General features: G+C 36.3%; 2 protein-coding genes across 3 annotated transcripts; both read right to left on the bottom strand.

Moving 5' to 3' along the window:
• Positions 1 to 1,532: 1,532 nt before the first annotated feature.
• On the bottom strand, positions 1,533 to 2,377 carry LOC125195642 (protein LIGHT-DEPENDENT SHORT HYPOCOTYLS 10-like). The gene has a single exon (XM_048093774.1). The coding sequence runs from the start codon at positions 2,265 to 2,267 to the stop codon at positions 1,779 to 1,781; it is 489 nt and encodes a 162-aa protein (XP_047949731.1). The 5' UTR covers positions 2,268 to 2,377; the 3' UTR covers positions 1,533 to 1,778.
• Positions 2,378 to 3,937: 1,560 nt separating this feature from the next.
• Positions 3,938 to 12,667, bottom strand: LOC125195641 (probable serine/threonine-protein kinase SIS8). 2 transcript variants are annotated; one of them, XM_048093772.1, is made up of 16 exons: positions 12,513 to 12,667; positions 10,872 to 11,240; positions 9,425 to 9,628; positions 8,609 to 8,794; positions 8,172 to 8,431; positions 7,895 to 8,011; positions 7,691 to 7,777; positions 6,978 to 7,061; positions 6,733 to 6,850; positions 6,124 to 6,340; positions 5,784 to 5,907; positions 5,668 to 5,687; positions 5,086 to 5,242; positions 4,673 to 4,958; positions 4,511 to 4,583; positions 3,938 to 4,433 (listed from the first exon to the last, which is right to left on the bottom strand). In XM_048093772.1, exons 2-16 carry the CDS (start codon positions 11,100 to 11,102, stop codon positions 4,354 to 4,356), a joined length of 2,244 nt encoding a protein of 747 aa, XP_047949729.1. In that variant the 5' UTR covers positions 11,103 to 11,240; positions 12,513 to 12,667; the 3' UTR covers positions 3,938 to 4,353. The 2 variants fall into 2 exon arrangements, with proteins under 2 accessions (XP_047949729.1, XP_047949730.1); XM_048093773.1 differs by lacking the exon at positions 12,513 to 12,667 and adding an exon at positions 11,699 to 11,998.
• Between the last annotated feature and the right edge of the window lie 1,711 nt (positions 12,668 to 14,378).

Genomic DNA, 14,378 nt, shown 5'->3' with positions numbered 1-14,378 from the left:
TGCATCTCAGCTAAGTATTTCAAAGGATCAACTATGTTTATGCGATACTTCATATGATAATTTGCATGTTGATGTTTGGAGGATGAATAACTATGGAGAAACGATTTCTTGGATTAAAGAATATACCTTCGACAACCAACCAAAAATCTATGGAGCTATTTACCCACTCAAAGTTCTCGCAAATGGTGACTTGTTGTTTGTGGGACAATATACTACTAAATCTACCAATGAACTATTTATCTACTCCGAATACACTAAAGATGTTGTGAGATGTAGAAGTGATCTAGGATACACCTTATGTACTAACAACTTATCTTCTTTCACCCCAAACTTTCATTCACTCACAACCATGGGAATTCACAATGTTGAGTTATTAGAAGTCGCCTAATTGTCGTAGATTTTTGCACTATTTATTTTATCGTACATGTAATAAATAAATCATTGTTGATCCTAAATATGGTACACCTTTCTTGCAACATTGATTTTTACAATCTCTCGCATTTCTCAATTTTTATTTTATGGTGTTACATGATGTAAGAATTTCCAGCTACGAAGTTTTAGATATTGAATTGCATTGTGTTCAAGTTCAACACCGTGAAATTCATTTCATATCTTACTCTATGTATGAATCTCTCTATTTTTTTCAGAATTGTGGATATAAATTTAAACAAAAAAAAAACAGTTTGTATCTTCTTTTTTTTAGCAGGCAGAGCATATTTAGTATCGAGTTCATTTAGAGTAAATGTCACACTATATTTGAGAAATAGTACACAAACCATGCACTCATTGAAATAAATTTTCAAACTTGGAATAATCAACCTTGTGAAATTAGGTTGTTTTCCTTTTGTATTAAACGAAAAATGTAGCATTAGGACAAAATTTAATAATTGTGATGTCCCACAAAATCTCAACTGACAGAAGGCAATCTGGTAAAGATAATTAAGCACTTAAATTCCAATTTTTGAAATTACTCTCACTGTTTGAATTGTATAGTACTCCATTAAGTAAATTAAGAAGTGTAAATTAGTGGGATCAGTCGATAATATTATTGGTACCTTTGAGTTTTGACAACAGCTTAATTAAGGTGTAATTAATCAAACAAAGTTTAAGAAGATATAGTAATAATTTGTGTCACATTCTTGATTTAATTAACATATACCCTCTATCACAATTGACTATTTGTGGGGGCAAAAGATCTTCCAGAATCTCAAAAGATGCTCATAAAATGGAAATCTGACATGCAAATTCTAGAGCTACTCAATTTGGTGGGGGATCTTGCCACATAGTATTATTGTGTCTAAAGTGACGAATCCAGAAAACAGGACTAGTAAGATCAGAAACAGTAAAGTAACATATGAACGAATAAAGTGAACCCCAACCTTGGTATCGGTCATAGCTTCAAAGACCGAATTTAATGGAGTTTTCCAGCCGATCCACTGGATCCCAATTATGTGTGTGAGTGCTTTTCTTCCCCTCTTTTAGATGATTAGAGGAAAATTATGTCTAAATAAATTTGAACAAAGATGGGCTATTATACTAAGACAAGAATTCATAAACAACCAACTTTTCTTGCACATGAATAGTAGTGGGTGAATTGCTCATATTTTAGGGTTTTCAAAAGATTCATCACAAAGATCGGAAACCGAATAAAATGACATCATCAGTATACAACCGCGCCCTCACAAAAATGAATTAACATAATGAAACACATATATGTATGTAGTATATATATAATCAGAAAGAAAGAGAAAAAAGTTACCAAAAATAGATCGAAAATCTCACGAAAACGGCGTCGTAGAGGAAGTCGACTGATCATCCATTTTCCTCGTCTTCTTCTTCTTCTTAAAAGAAACCCCCCTCGCCTTTGCCTGGAACTCCTTTACCTCCCTGAGGTAAACCCTAATCTCGCCGCCGGCGAAGGGGTTCACCTCGGGCGGCCCGCCGTGCTCCTCGTAGGCGGCGCGCAGCCGCCCGATCAGGGCGTCCAGGCTGCCCCACGCCTGCCTGAGGGGACAGGCGCAGGGGGCAGGGGGGTCGGGCTGCCCGTAGAAGGGGCAGCCCTGGAGGTGGACCTTGGTCTTCCCGAACTGGTCCAAGTACCGGAGGAAGTCCAGCACGTGGCCGCCGGTGCAGCGGTGGAGCTCCACCGGCGGCCGCTGGTTCCTCAGGAACTGGCCGAAGGTGTTCCAGTCGCGCCGCTTTTGGGACTCGTAGCGGCTCGGGGCGGCCGCGGCGGATGGATCGGTGGTGGTGGTGGTGGTGTCCATTGATTTGATTTGGTTTTGTTTTGTTTAGTTTGTTGAGAGATGCGAAATAGGGCAAGAGAATGAAGAATGAAGAAAGATGGAGTGAAGGAATGAAGGAAGATATGACTATTGAGTTGACATGCAATGGGCCACCAAAGTGTTGCTTTCTTCAAATGGAAAATTTTGTCAATTTGTATCTTTTCGTACATAATTTTATTATTTTTAAATAAATCTGAATTATTGTTATTTTCTGTATATATTTTGAATTGGTGTCTTAGCGCGTAATTGATACAACTTTATCATGGTATGTTTTTATTGGTGCTAGAAAGCTGGTTAGTGAAAGATAATTGGATAGATTAAAATAATGAATTAACTAATTCATGTAATACTCCCTCCGTTCTATAGTAATAGAGTCACTTTGACATTTTGGTACGTTCTATAGTATAGTAATAGAGTCATTTCCTATTTTAGCAAAAGTCAACTTCATCTCTCTACCTTTTTTATTTTTCACTTTATTCTCCATTTACTTAACTCACCAAACACATTTTTTCTTAATCTCCATGTTGAAAAGAAACGTCTCCATTATTATGGAACGGAGGGAGTATAAACTAAGCCCTTTGGCTCAGGGCCCACGTGGTAGCTACTCTATATAGAGAAAATAGATATAAAAAAATTCTAAATTCTATTGGAGAGAATTATATAAAAAGATAATACATACGTTCTACAGAGATTTCCTAGATTGTACCATGAATTTTTTCCTGCATCGGAATGGCACTGCACATGGAAGGTAGTTGATTCACTTGCAGGATTCGATCAATCGTAACAGTATCGTGTTATTTGCTCAACGCGTAATAATGATTATTAATCTAGATCTATTTTTGTGTGCTTAATTTCCGTTCTGTGTTGGTACTATTAGGTGACTATAGGAATTGTCAACAACTAGGAGCGCGAGATGATGTGGAATATTGGAAATAATTATTAAAGAAATGGATCATAAGTCCTAAGATACAATTAATGTAAGATAGGAGACACAAACAAGAAGCTCACATTCTCGAGTAGTTTTGAAGTGGTGCATGTGGAAATGTCAATATATGACCCCCACTGGCTTGTCTCATAATTTCCCACTTGTTGACATTTTGTTATCTCCATTATCTTCGAGCGCAGTGCCTGCCAATGGGACTAATATAATGTTTTTATATATAGCTCTTAGGATATGCGTTATAAAATAACTTCAAGACATTAAATCAAAAATAATCTGAAGTGGACTGATCACTATATTTTGAATTCTTATCGTGCTAAGTAAGAATCAATTTCAGTCATCAAATCGTAAAGAAATTACTACAATAGATGCATTCTCTTGATGCAAAACCAAAATTAGGTACAAAATTATTTTTAAGAAAGTCCTCAGGAAATACTCCCTCCATCCCACAAAAGATGTCACACTTGTAGAATGGCACAGGATTTTAGAAGATTTTGTTTTGTGTGTTAAATGGAGAGAAAAAATATAATTTTTATATTCACGTGAGAGAGAACTTTTTCTATAAAGAGAAATGTGACATCTTTTGTGTGGGAGGGAGGGAGTAGTAAATTGTTATTTTTAAATGTTCATTTTAGAAAAATAAGTTAAAAATATCACACGATTAGTTAAAAACAAGTTGAAATAAAAATGAATTGAGGAAAATAGACGGAAATGATGAAAGAAATATTTATAGGAAGAGATTGGTAACTAAAAAAGTATGTAACGGTCGAAAACACCGTAGACTAAACTAAAGCTCACTCGCACGCCGGCGAATGGGCTAACACACGCTTCTCATTGGCTACGGAGGCGCGACTGTGCAAGCGTGTGGCGAGCTGGTTCGCCAACTTCCGCTCTGCCACGTGACGCTTGTCCCGCCCCACTCCCAGCAACGCGGTCTCGCCGGCTCGTCTCTGCAGATCGGGACCGCGGCGAGACCCGTTGTTGGGTCCCTTTATTCACTCTTGGTACAGAAGTGGCATAACGGAAAGTGGCTCTTTGGGTGGAATACTCAAAACAGATTTTACAATGTGCCGGAAAAGATGGTGAAAATTCTAGAGAGCTATTTTTACTGTACAAGGAAAGGAGTTATCAAGGTTGCAACTCGCAGTCTAGCAGCCGAGCAAGTATTTCCTCGCAACTCGGTCGCGCATGGGGTTCTGCCCAGCAGTCTGCAACCCAAGAAATCAAAGTGGTCACAAGCGACGAAAAACACGATAGAGTTGGAGATCTCTGGCACAACCCATACCTGCGATTAACCTGCCCACGGGACCTTGAGGCATCTCCAAACGCAAACCCTCCTTTGCAACGGCGTGGATAACCTAAACACAGGTGGAGCGTTGATTAATATTTAAAGTGAACTGGTGAAAAACGAAAGAAACTGAAAAGGAGTTGTGGCGTGGTGGCATACCCGGTCAGGTGGCATACCATCCCACGGCCGATTCAGAGTGTAGAGTTCCCATATGATGACGCCGAGGCTGAAAATGTCGCATTTCTCTGTGAATGGCTCGTTGCGGATGACTTCAGGAGCCATCCATTCTGGCGTCCCACCTGATGATGACTTGATGGGATCGTCCGTCGTGATTCTGGAGAGACCAAAGTCGCAGATCTTAACCGTCCAGTGCTTGCTCACGAGGCAATTAGCACTTTTAAGATCGTGGTGGATTATCTTCATTCGATGTATGCACATCAGCCCTCTGTTTGCCAAAGCAGGAGAAAATTTAATCAGTTCTAAATGCTAAATGTGCCTATTTCAGAGAATATCCAGGCGTAACAAAGTAGCAAAAACACAGTATTTTAGAGAGATGATTGCAGACGGGAGACCTGCATATGTCGCGTAGCATCTTGATTCGCCTCCGCCAGCTGAGTTTATTCTTCTGGCCACTTAAGTGAATCAAATAATAAAGAGACCCCATTTCCATGTACTCGGTGACCAGTGACAGTCGTGGAGGCTTCATGCAAGCACCGAGAAACAAGATAACTGCAGGAACATTATTAGTTGAAACTGCATGAGTTTGAGGTCAAGATTCACAGTGAATGCATAGATAGGATGACTCATCTTACTTTTTTCAACTGTAAAGAAAATCTAAATGCCTAGCAGTAAGGTACTTCTACATAAGATGTTATATTCCACAGTTAAACTTTCAAGAAATATTTGCGTATGTAGATAAGAACATCGTCCTGTCAAGCATATCAAAGTGCACCTGGCTGTTCTGTGAATCTGGTGAACCGCCCGGTAATAAACAATGTTAATGTTATTAATTTTTCCATATTGCTTTAGATATGTGAAGTTAAGGTTACTCTCAAAATTCATTTTATTGTAATTAGCTATCGCCCAAAGTCAAAATGACTTTTCCCCAAACATCAAAGTAGAACAAGTGTGAGGGATTGCTTGAAGAGAGGTACCATTTGGGTGGCGAAGGCGACTGGAACAAGAAAAACCAGATGAAAATTTCCGAGTTAGAATGATACTATGTCAGTAAAACTGGAAGCCAGCAAAGAGCCAAAACCATATATCACACCTGAGGATGGATATTTCATTACAGAAATCCTCCATGTTTTCAGCAGTGAGATCCTGCTCCAGAAACACTTTGATAGCAACCTCCGTTCCGTTCCAAACGCCACGAAAAACTTCCCCAAAGAATCCTGGAAAAGGGGGCTTCATTTGTCAAAGAAATAAATGAACTGAACAGGGAACATCAAGCGCTAGGTACAACTGTAGTCAAGTTAAATGCCCTTCTCATCTCCTATTTCCATCTTTCCATGTCTACCTTTTACGACTGGAAATAACAGTTCAGTGCATATGCAAAGCTTTTGGCCTCCCAACTTTTTTCTTGTGAATGATAGTATTATGGTTCTTACCGATCCCAACACGAGTGCCAACAGTCAATTCTGAGAAATCAATATTCCACTCTTCAAATGGTAGCAAAGGTTTATTATGGAAGATTGGTAACCCTAGGACTTTGTTCCATGTTGAAAGCATTTCTTCAGTCACCCCATAATTCCCACTTCCTTGAGCACTCTTACTCGCATACTCATGAGAAGATGAGGACATTGCTTTCTGAGAGCTGTGGTGCCTCTGCAGAGCATATAGGTAAGACATTTCATCAGAAGCTTTGCCATGGTCGTCAAGTTGAATGCCAGTTACCTCATTAAGTACAAGTTAGAAGGTGGCTCAAAATGGGTAAAAATTGCTTAAAAGGTTCAGTTTGAAACAAGAGCAGCTGATAAGTTCAATATATCCTGATTGAATGATTAATGAAGCTCACAATAGACTTACGATTTTCAGAAGCCAGTCATCCATAAAAGAGAAATTGAAGAGGATATAATTTTTCAGGGAAGATGAGAAATACGTGGAATCTAATAGTGGTACAGCAGTATGGGACAACAACATACTATATCATTAAGAAACAATTCTGATCAACAGAGTAAAGGGACAAAAGGACAGCTTAAAGCAAACATATTACATACATATTTTGTTTGATCTGTGCTGTGCTTGGTATTTGAGCCCAAGGACTCAGAGCCACTGTCTTCAAGGTTTGGTAGAGGGCGATTCTGCTTCATAGATTCATTCATTGCTCGCACGGCCCTAGTATAGTCCAGAGATGTAAAAGGAGGTAAAAAGTGCTATTTTTTTACCGAGCAAGAACCTCAACTGGGGGCATTATACGAGTGAAAATATTGAAATATAATGTGATACAAGATTCACTACTAACCTTACAATCTCGTCACTAATCTCTGGAGTCATACTCATGCTTCTTCTTCTTAGTCTATGCATATGTGATGATGTACCTTCTGACCTGCAGATTGGTTAAGAAGCTCAGACACAACATAAAGCAATAATCTAAACCACTCTAACTACATGAGTGAATTTGAGTCCATGTCCAGATGTACCAAGAAAAGAAATGCAATTGCTCTGTTTCATTATAATCCAAGAAAATTGATTGCAAACAGAAAATGCAACAAAGGACCAAAAGCAACTGAATGATGATTTGACTATTAAATCACTATAGATGATGATCATGATGATGACGATGACGACAATCACGACGACTATGGTATGAAACCAAGAATAATGACATAAATGTGACTAGAAATTCCCTTCAGTTTGCTTGAACAATATATAAACTTCAGATGAGGTTCATAGTCTGTTGAGACAAGCATCACATTATCTTCACTTTGTTTCCATAAATACAATGAAATGACTTTCTCTGGTAGTGTTACCAACTTGTTAACCATTAAGAGATGTAAAGGGTTCTCAAATTTAGCATTCAGAAAGCCAAGAAAATGGAGCAAACATGCAGCACTTTTGAGTCATACGAATTGACACTTAAAACACAGAATTATAAAATTGATCCAATTGTAATAATCTTGAATTCTTGATATAATATTATCTGAAGTAGTGTCATGGTTATCAAGAAAAAAAAACCTTGGATTTGCTGTCCTATGAGAAGCAATGGTCTTTCTCTGACTCTTCCAAAATGAATCAGCAACGTTCGGTTCACTCTGTGACAGGCTGAACAACAATATCAAACCTATGGAATAGTCTTCTCATTCTCGAGAGAATAAAACAAGTAAAGAAAACTAGAACTAATTAATGAAGCAAAGTTTTGAAACTGAACTACCATAGTACCTAAATTTTCTATCAATAGATTGTGTTCGAAGCAGCATCATATTCCTTAATGAAGGGCCCGCTGCATTTGAAGATGCTTCTCGTCTATATTGCATCAGACCATCTTCTTTATCAGCACTGAAGAGAGTAAATAAATTAGCTTTGGCAATATATGATGCGGACATCAATCAAAAAAGTTTCTCTTTTCCAGAAGTCCACCCCATATCAAAAAACTAATATCATCTGAGTTTAAAACTACAATGGTGCTGGAACAATAATGAAAGATCATTCTGATAACCTCTGAGCTTCAACTCTCTCAGAAACCCCATAAAGAGGGCTGTTTGGTTCCATTGGTGAATCACAAGAATCATAGTCTGCAGAATCACTCTCCCCAGTAGCAGATATGTGAGTCATATAAATAGCCTTAGATGATCGAGGAATCAGTTGGCCAGGAAACCGCATTAGATCCACTAGAAACTCCACAGAATTTAGTACTACTAAGACCGACAAGTGCTTGTATGAGTCTACACACTCAGAATAACCTTCTGTAGGTAAACCCTGATAAACAAAACCATGAGGAAAGATGACATAAGATAATAGTGGAAATTTTACAAAGCTTTTCAGGATTCTAGAGAATGAACTATCATTCCTGGTCAAAGCTACAACAATAAGAACACACCTATCAGAGCTAAATAATACTAGAATATAAACGTTCCACATACAATTAAATCTTACCACCACCAGCCTACTTTCAAGTCCAACAGAATCTGCAAGAACTTTGAACAATATTGCTCGGGGTCTGCAAGAACCATACTTTATTTGCCCCAGCAACTGAACACCTCCATTTTCAGATGCAGCCGCCTCCGGAACAGCTTTCTTGGGACTTAGATCCAGATTTGGTCGTTTGTAGACATCAGATACCTAAAAAAGGGTGTTGGATCATTGGTCAGGAGTCTCTCATCACAACTGCCCGTGGGCAATGCTGAAGGACAAATGACATTGATATGATGAGGACGGAATATCAACTGAATAGGGATATGATAAGAAATGAACCACTGTAATTTTCATACGTGAAATATAAAGAAAGTAGAATAAGAAGATTGATTGCAACTTCATAAACCATTTTAAAAACCACACGAGGATATGAAATGTCATAACATGATAAATTCATTCTGAACGCTGACAAAAAGTATAATCTTGATGTTACTTTAACAGTTATAAAATGGAAAATGCTGTTTGCTTTCCATGAAGTTCATAAACAACTTCAATGGATATACCACTGGTGCAGCAAGAGAAACCATGGCTATATGCAGAGTAGTAATTAGTTAGCTAGTAAACAACAACAAAACAAGAGAACCACATGTACCATGCGTTGCACACTATTAATTGGGCAGAGCAATGAAACTTGATAACGAAGTGACCTATTGAAATCCTTTTATATTACAAAGTGAATATGATCATACAAGCCATTGTAGCAAAATAAATAATGTTCCATATAACAAATTAGTTATGTTTGATATTCAAAACTAAGAGGGGCAAAGAGACACTTACTAATCCAGCAATCTTTTTTATTATAGCTGGAGGATTTCCATGTAAACCGTTAACCAGAGCTACAGTATACTGTTTTAACTTAGAAAGCTTCTTATCTTTCTCGGCATCAACAAGGATGATGTCAGCTTTACAACCATTAGTCTCCAATGCATGAAGATCATCTATAGTAGGTATAGCTTTGTAAAGCTCTTTGAGCTTTTTATCCTGTAAGGAATGACACGTTAAGTATTAGCCATTACAAATAAGATATCAAATGCCAGAGCACAGTATAGTTACTTGATTTAAGAAAGTTAAACATTAACTTCGCTAGGACATCAACACAAAAAATTGCAGAAACTACTAAAAGGTACAATTGCATTGCGTTCAACAAGAGTGACACCCCGCCAAAAAAAAGATAGAGAGGGGGGGGGGACTTTGAAAAGGGAAAAAGAACAAAAATGATTGAAAACCTAGAAAGATATTTTACTCCTTTAGCTCCTTTAGGGAAATAAATAAGAAAGAGAAGAATCCAAGGCAGCACTCATATGGAAATATTGTTCATACAGCTTCACAAGTAAACAAGGTTTTTTGCTTACTACAGCTGAGTTAACAGACCATTTTACGTGCTAGATTTTTCTATATGCAGAAATCTATAATGAAGAGAGCTGTTAAAAACTAAGATGCTAGTACCCATAACCCCTCTCATGCAACAGATGAGATCTTGAGATAACTTGATCAGTCTGTAACCATTAGACACTAAAGGAGAACCAGACTTTCAAGTGTTCAAAAGTGATCTGCATGAAATTTGAAATATTATTTTTCCTCTTCTGAGAACTATATAATATGACCCAAATTAGAAGGTTTTCTGTCAGATTTAATTCAACTAAAACCATTTAATACACATAATCTATGTGTAAATTAGTTTTTATCTTAGCATTTAAAACTTATCAAATTAGAAACCATACCTTGTAACTGCAAGTCTTTGACTCGTAATGCTTTTGAACAGCATGATATACATACAGGATGCATGTATTACCATACTAACCCTAATTTTCTACTCAAAGTTTTGAAATAAACTTCTTTAGAATAAATAAAGAATAATTGAAAAACTCCATGCAGTTATCACCAACAGACGGAATTTTGAAGTTCTGAATCTAATGGAGAAACATTTGGATGTCTATCCAAAGATCGACCTAATCCACCACAACTTGCAAAAGTTAGTGCCCTTATATTTCTGCAGCCAGAATATAGAATTTCAGCTGACTTTTGTGCATGCAGAATTTAGTTTCAGAATCTTAAGCTACCCTCAAAAGCATCATGATTACTAGAATAAACTATCTATGCACAAGGTAAGTAACTACTAGTCCTGTTAATAATGGTATGCATTGTTTTTCAAGTCAAAAGGAACGGAATCAGTAAATTAGAATAGAAATAAAAAGCCGGAACATGAGATTAGTCATATGCTTACAGCAACAATAGAGTAGAAACCATTGGGAATTGGCTCAGAAAGCATCCCTGTGCTCCAAAGAATCTGTGTTGCTGAAGTGCAGGAGGATATATCATACTTCTCCTCATCATTCAATTCTTTATTTCTCATACTATTGTCCTTAAAATCCAAGGAGACAGAACCACATGGTTGGTCACCAGGTGACCTATGATGTGAAGACTCGGTATCACCTCGTGTATTTTCCATGTCCATAATCTCGTGAAATGTAATATCATCTCAGTACTCTTATTACTCTTTTAAAGTGCTTATCGCTTGCACAGTTCCAAAAAGAAACAAATGTATTGATGCATCAATTATCTTTTGGCTCCTCAGTGGAGGGCCATATATGACCTGAAATTTGGAGAAAAATCGAGCACTCAGAACTTGGTCGAAAGTACATCAAAATCCAAAACGGAGTAAATATAAAGTGATTTCTGACAAATGGAGGAGTAAGTAACTAACTATTGAAGAAGTAGAACACCGACTATATTTAGTATTCAAATCTCAACAAGCAAAGAGAATACCAAATAGTTAATGCAGAAGCCACAGACAAGATGTGAAAATTTAACAATACATTTAAGAAAGTGAAAAACTATGGAGATCTTTATTTCCAAAAAACTAACTTAAATAAATGAATATATAAGAAAAGACAAAGGAACAAAACAACATCCAAAACACGAATCCTATTACAGTAACACCTAGAACCTCTTTATGCCAACAAAATTTTGCACCTTCACATTGCTATACATAGGAGCCACAGGACTATCTGTACAATTTTGATTCCCAACTAGTAGATATCGTTGACTTACTTAAAAGCAACCCATAGCATCCCGAAAGGATGTAACCAACATAAGAACTCCATCACAGAAATAGTACGTGTCTTCTCAAATCTTAATTTCTAATATCTTCACCACAAAGAAATGGTCCAGCATTTACATTAGGCATATCTCGATACAATCTGAATCTTAAATCTCACTCCTTGACCCTATCATTTCTAATTTTCCAGCATCCGGACATCAGAAACAGTGTGAATACGAATAACGACTGTCCGCAGCCCCCTCGCAATCAAAACTGAACCAGATCTCCATGAAACTCAAATTCCAGGTGAGAAATCTCAATTACTATCCAATCCTTGCGAACTCAACTGAAACAATTAGCAAAATTCCACGGTGCAATCCTCACAAAGAACACAAGTCTCGGATCATCTACTACATTCCGGATCAAAGGTGCTTACCAAACAAGCAAAAACACATTACTGTAAACCACCCTATCCCTCCTAACAACTTCAATTCAAGCACTGCCATTAATAGATTACCGTTACATCAACATCCTCAGCATTAATTACCATCAAATCCTCCAACCGCACACAAAACAACAACGAAACAGCTACTAAAATCCAGTTTCCAGATCTAAACCGACATCAAACTCATCAATCACCACTCCAATCACACATCCTCCGACTTCGATCACTTCAGCTCAGTTCAAAATCAACAAAAACAGCTCGAACAAACAACACAAAATTAACAACATCACTAATACTACAATCAACAATCCTAATCAGAGCAATTAAAATTCGATCAAAACTTAGAAAACAAAAATCAATGCCGCGATTGAAGAACTAACCGGCGGCAGATCTTCGCACGGAAATTGAACCGCATTTGAATCCAGCAAGTGGCGCAACAACTTAACACATCAGCTGGATTCGACGAGGCTTCTTCAATGCAATCTGGTTGAAGAATTGAGTTGCGAGAGAGCATAGATGGAAACGAGGTAACAGTGAAATGCAGAAATTTATATACCGATGGGGGCGGGGGTTTTATTCCATTTAACGATAATTAATTACTTTTCCGGGCGGGTTCAGATCCGGGTTTGCTTTCGGATTTTTTTCTAGATTAGGAAAATTTGAGTTACTCTAAGCGGGGCGGGCGAGAATAAATATCCGTAATTCAAGTTATCGTTTTGCGCGTAAATAATCGAATCGGGTCGAATTTTAATACTCTCTCTGTCCCATTGAATATGAAATATTGAAACGTTTGTTTTTCACCATGGAATTTTATGTAGTGTTGCTCTGTGAGTGAATGAATAGAGAGAAAAGTAAAGAGATGATATTTTTATTTTAGGAAATATTTCATTTTTAATGGGACAATCCAAAAAAAAATATTTCATATTTAATACTACTTAGATAGATATAGTGAGTATTAGTTTTGGTTTGAAACATTTGGATTTTGGATTGAATATTTATCTTCGGAAATTTGAATTTTTGGTTCAGTTTAAATTGGTTTGCTTGAAAGAGAAAAATTCAAATTTTATTTTATATAAATAATATTTTTTTTAAAAATATTCCTAATATAATGAATATAATAGTTTTAAAGAAATTGAATTTTTTCGGATTCTATTGGATTTTTTAATTTTGTTATAAAAAAAATTGGGTTTCTAGATTTGATGTTCCATATATTTTTGATTCGTTTGGATTTATATTTTACAATATTTGAATTTTAGATTGGTTCAAATTGAACATAAAGGTTATCCAAATTTCGGGTGTTTAACCCTAATGCTTTCAAATAATGATATGCATTAATAATTTTAGATGTATTATTTGATTGACCTTACCAACAAGAAAATGAATGGAAAAACAAATTAATTGGAAATTAAAATTTGACTTTAGGGTTTTTCGGCCGTTATGAATCGACTAGGCCTCGACTCAACTTGGATCTATTAAATCTTAAAAATATACTCCTTTTATGTATTTATTTCTTTAAGAAAACACACACCACTTATAAAAGTAGCATGTGACATAATCAATATTCGGCTTCCTCATACTCACAAATTCAAACTTAAAAAATTAAATAAATATACGTAAGTCGGCATGGTTTTCTAAGTCGCTGAAAATGATAGTTACAACTGTGGAACAATTCCACGTGTTGATATTTCACTAATTGATTAAAGTTGTTGTCAATAAAAGTAATGCTTTATATTATTATATGAAAATATTACTTCATGACAAAGAAAATACACAAATGTCTTGCATGTGGTATACTCTACTTGATATATTTCTCAATCGTCAAGATTAACTTTTTCCGAAATAATTTCAAACTTAATTATTGTCACATGATTCCAATATAAAGTTATGAGCTTTGTCCACTTAATTAAAGAATATTTATAAAACTTAATGTTATTCAACCCATTAAAATTGAATATCATCATAGAATATAGCATGTATATAACGATGGTGTTCGATTTTTAATAAATAATACCAAGATACAATTTAGAATTGAGTTGTGAGATTATTTTAGTCGTAGGGAATTAGCTATGACTAATTATTCCATGATTATCTATATAGGATTGAGTTGTGGGGTTGAATCTCATGAACCAAACATACTACAAATTTAATTTCGGATCGAATCTTGCAAAACCGAACACCCCATTATAAAGATTGTAGTTATATAATTTGTATATACGATTTTTATTTGAGGTAAATAAAATATAAAA

Source organism: Salvia hispanica, chromosome 6 (assembly GCF_023119035.1).
Source record: "Salvia hispanica cultivar TCC Black 2014 chromosome 6, UniMelb_Shisp_WGS_1.0, whole genome shotgun sequence".
NCBI classification, from domain to species: domain Eukaryota; kingdom Viridiplantae; phylum Streptophyta; class Magnoliopsida; order Lamiales; family Lamiaceae; genus Salvia; species Salvia hispanica.
Note: the sequence above shows the minus strand (reverse complement) of the source record. Positions and strands in the feature narration are given on the sequence as shown.

Bases quoted from the DNA above. Each gene is read 5' to 3' on its own strand.
- LOC125195642 (XM_048093774.1), bottom strand. From the start codon at position 2,267: ATGGACACCACCACCACCACCACCGATCCATCCGCCGCGGCCGCCCCG.
- LOC125195641 (XM_048093772.1), bottom strand. From the start codon at position 11,102: ATGGACATGGAAAATACACGAGGTGATACCGAGTCTTCACATCATAGG. The intron at 9,629-10,871 runs GTAAGCATATGA...CATTCCTTACAG, and splicing joins GTTTCTACTCTATTGTTGCT to GATAAAAAGCTCAAAGAGCT. The intron at 5,908-6,123 runs GTAAGAACCATA...CCCCTTTTCCAG, and splicing joins TGGCACTCGTGTTGGGATCG to GATTCTTTGGGGAAGTTTTT.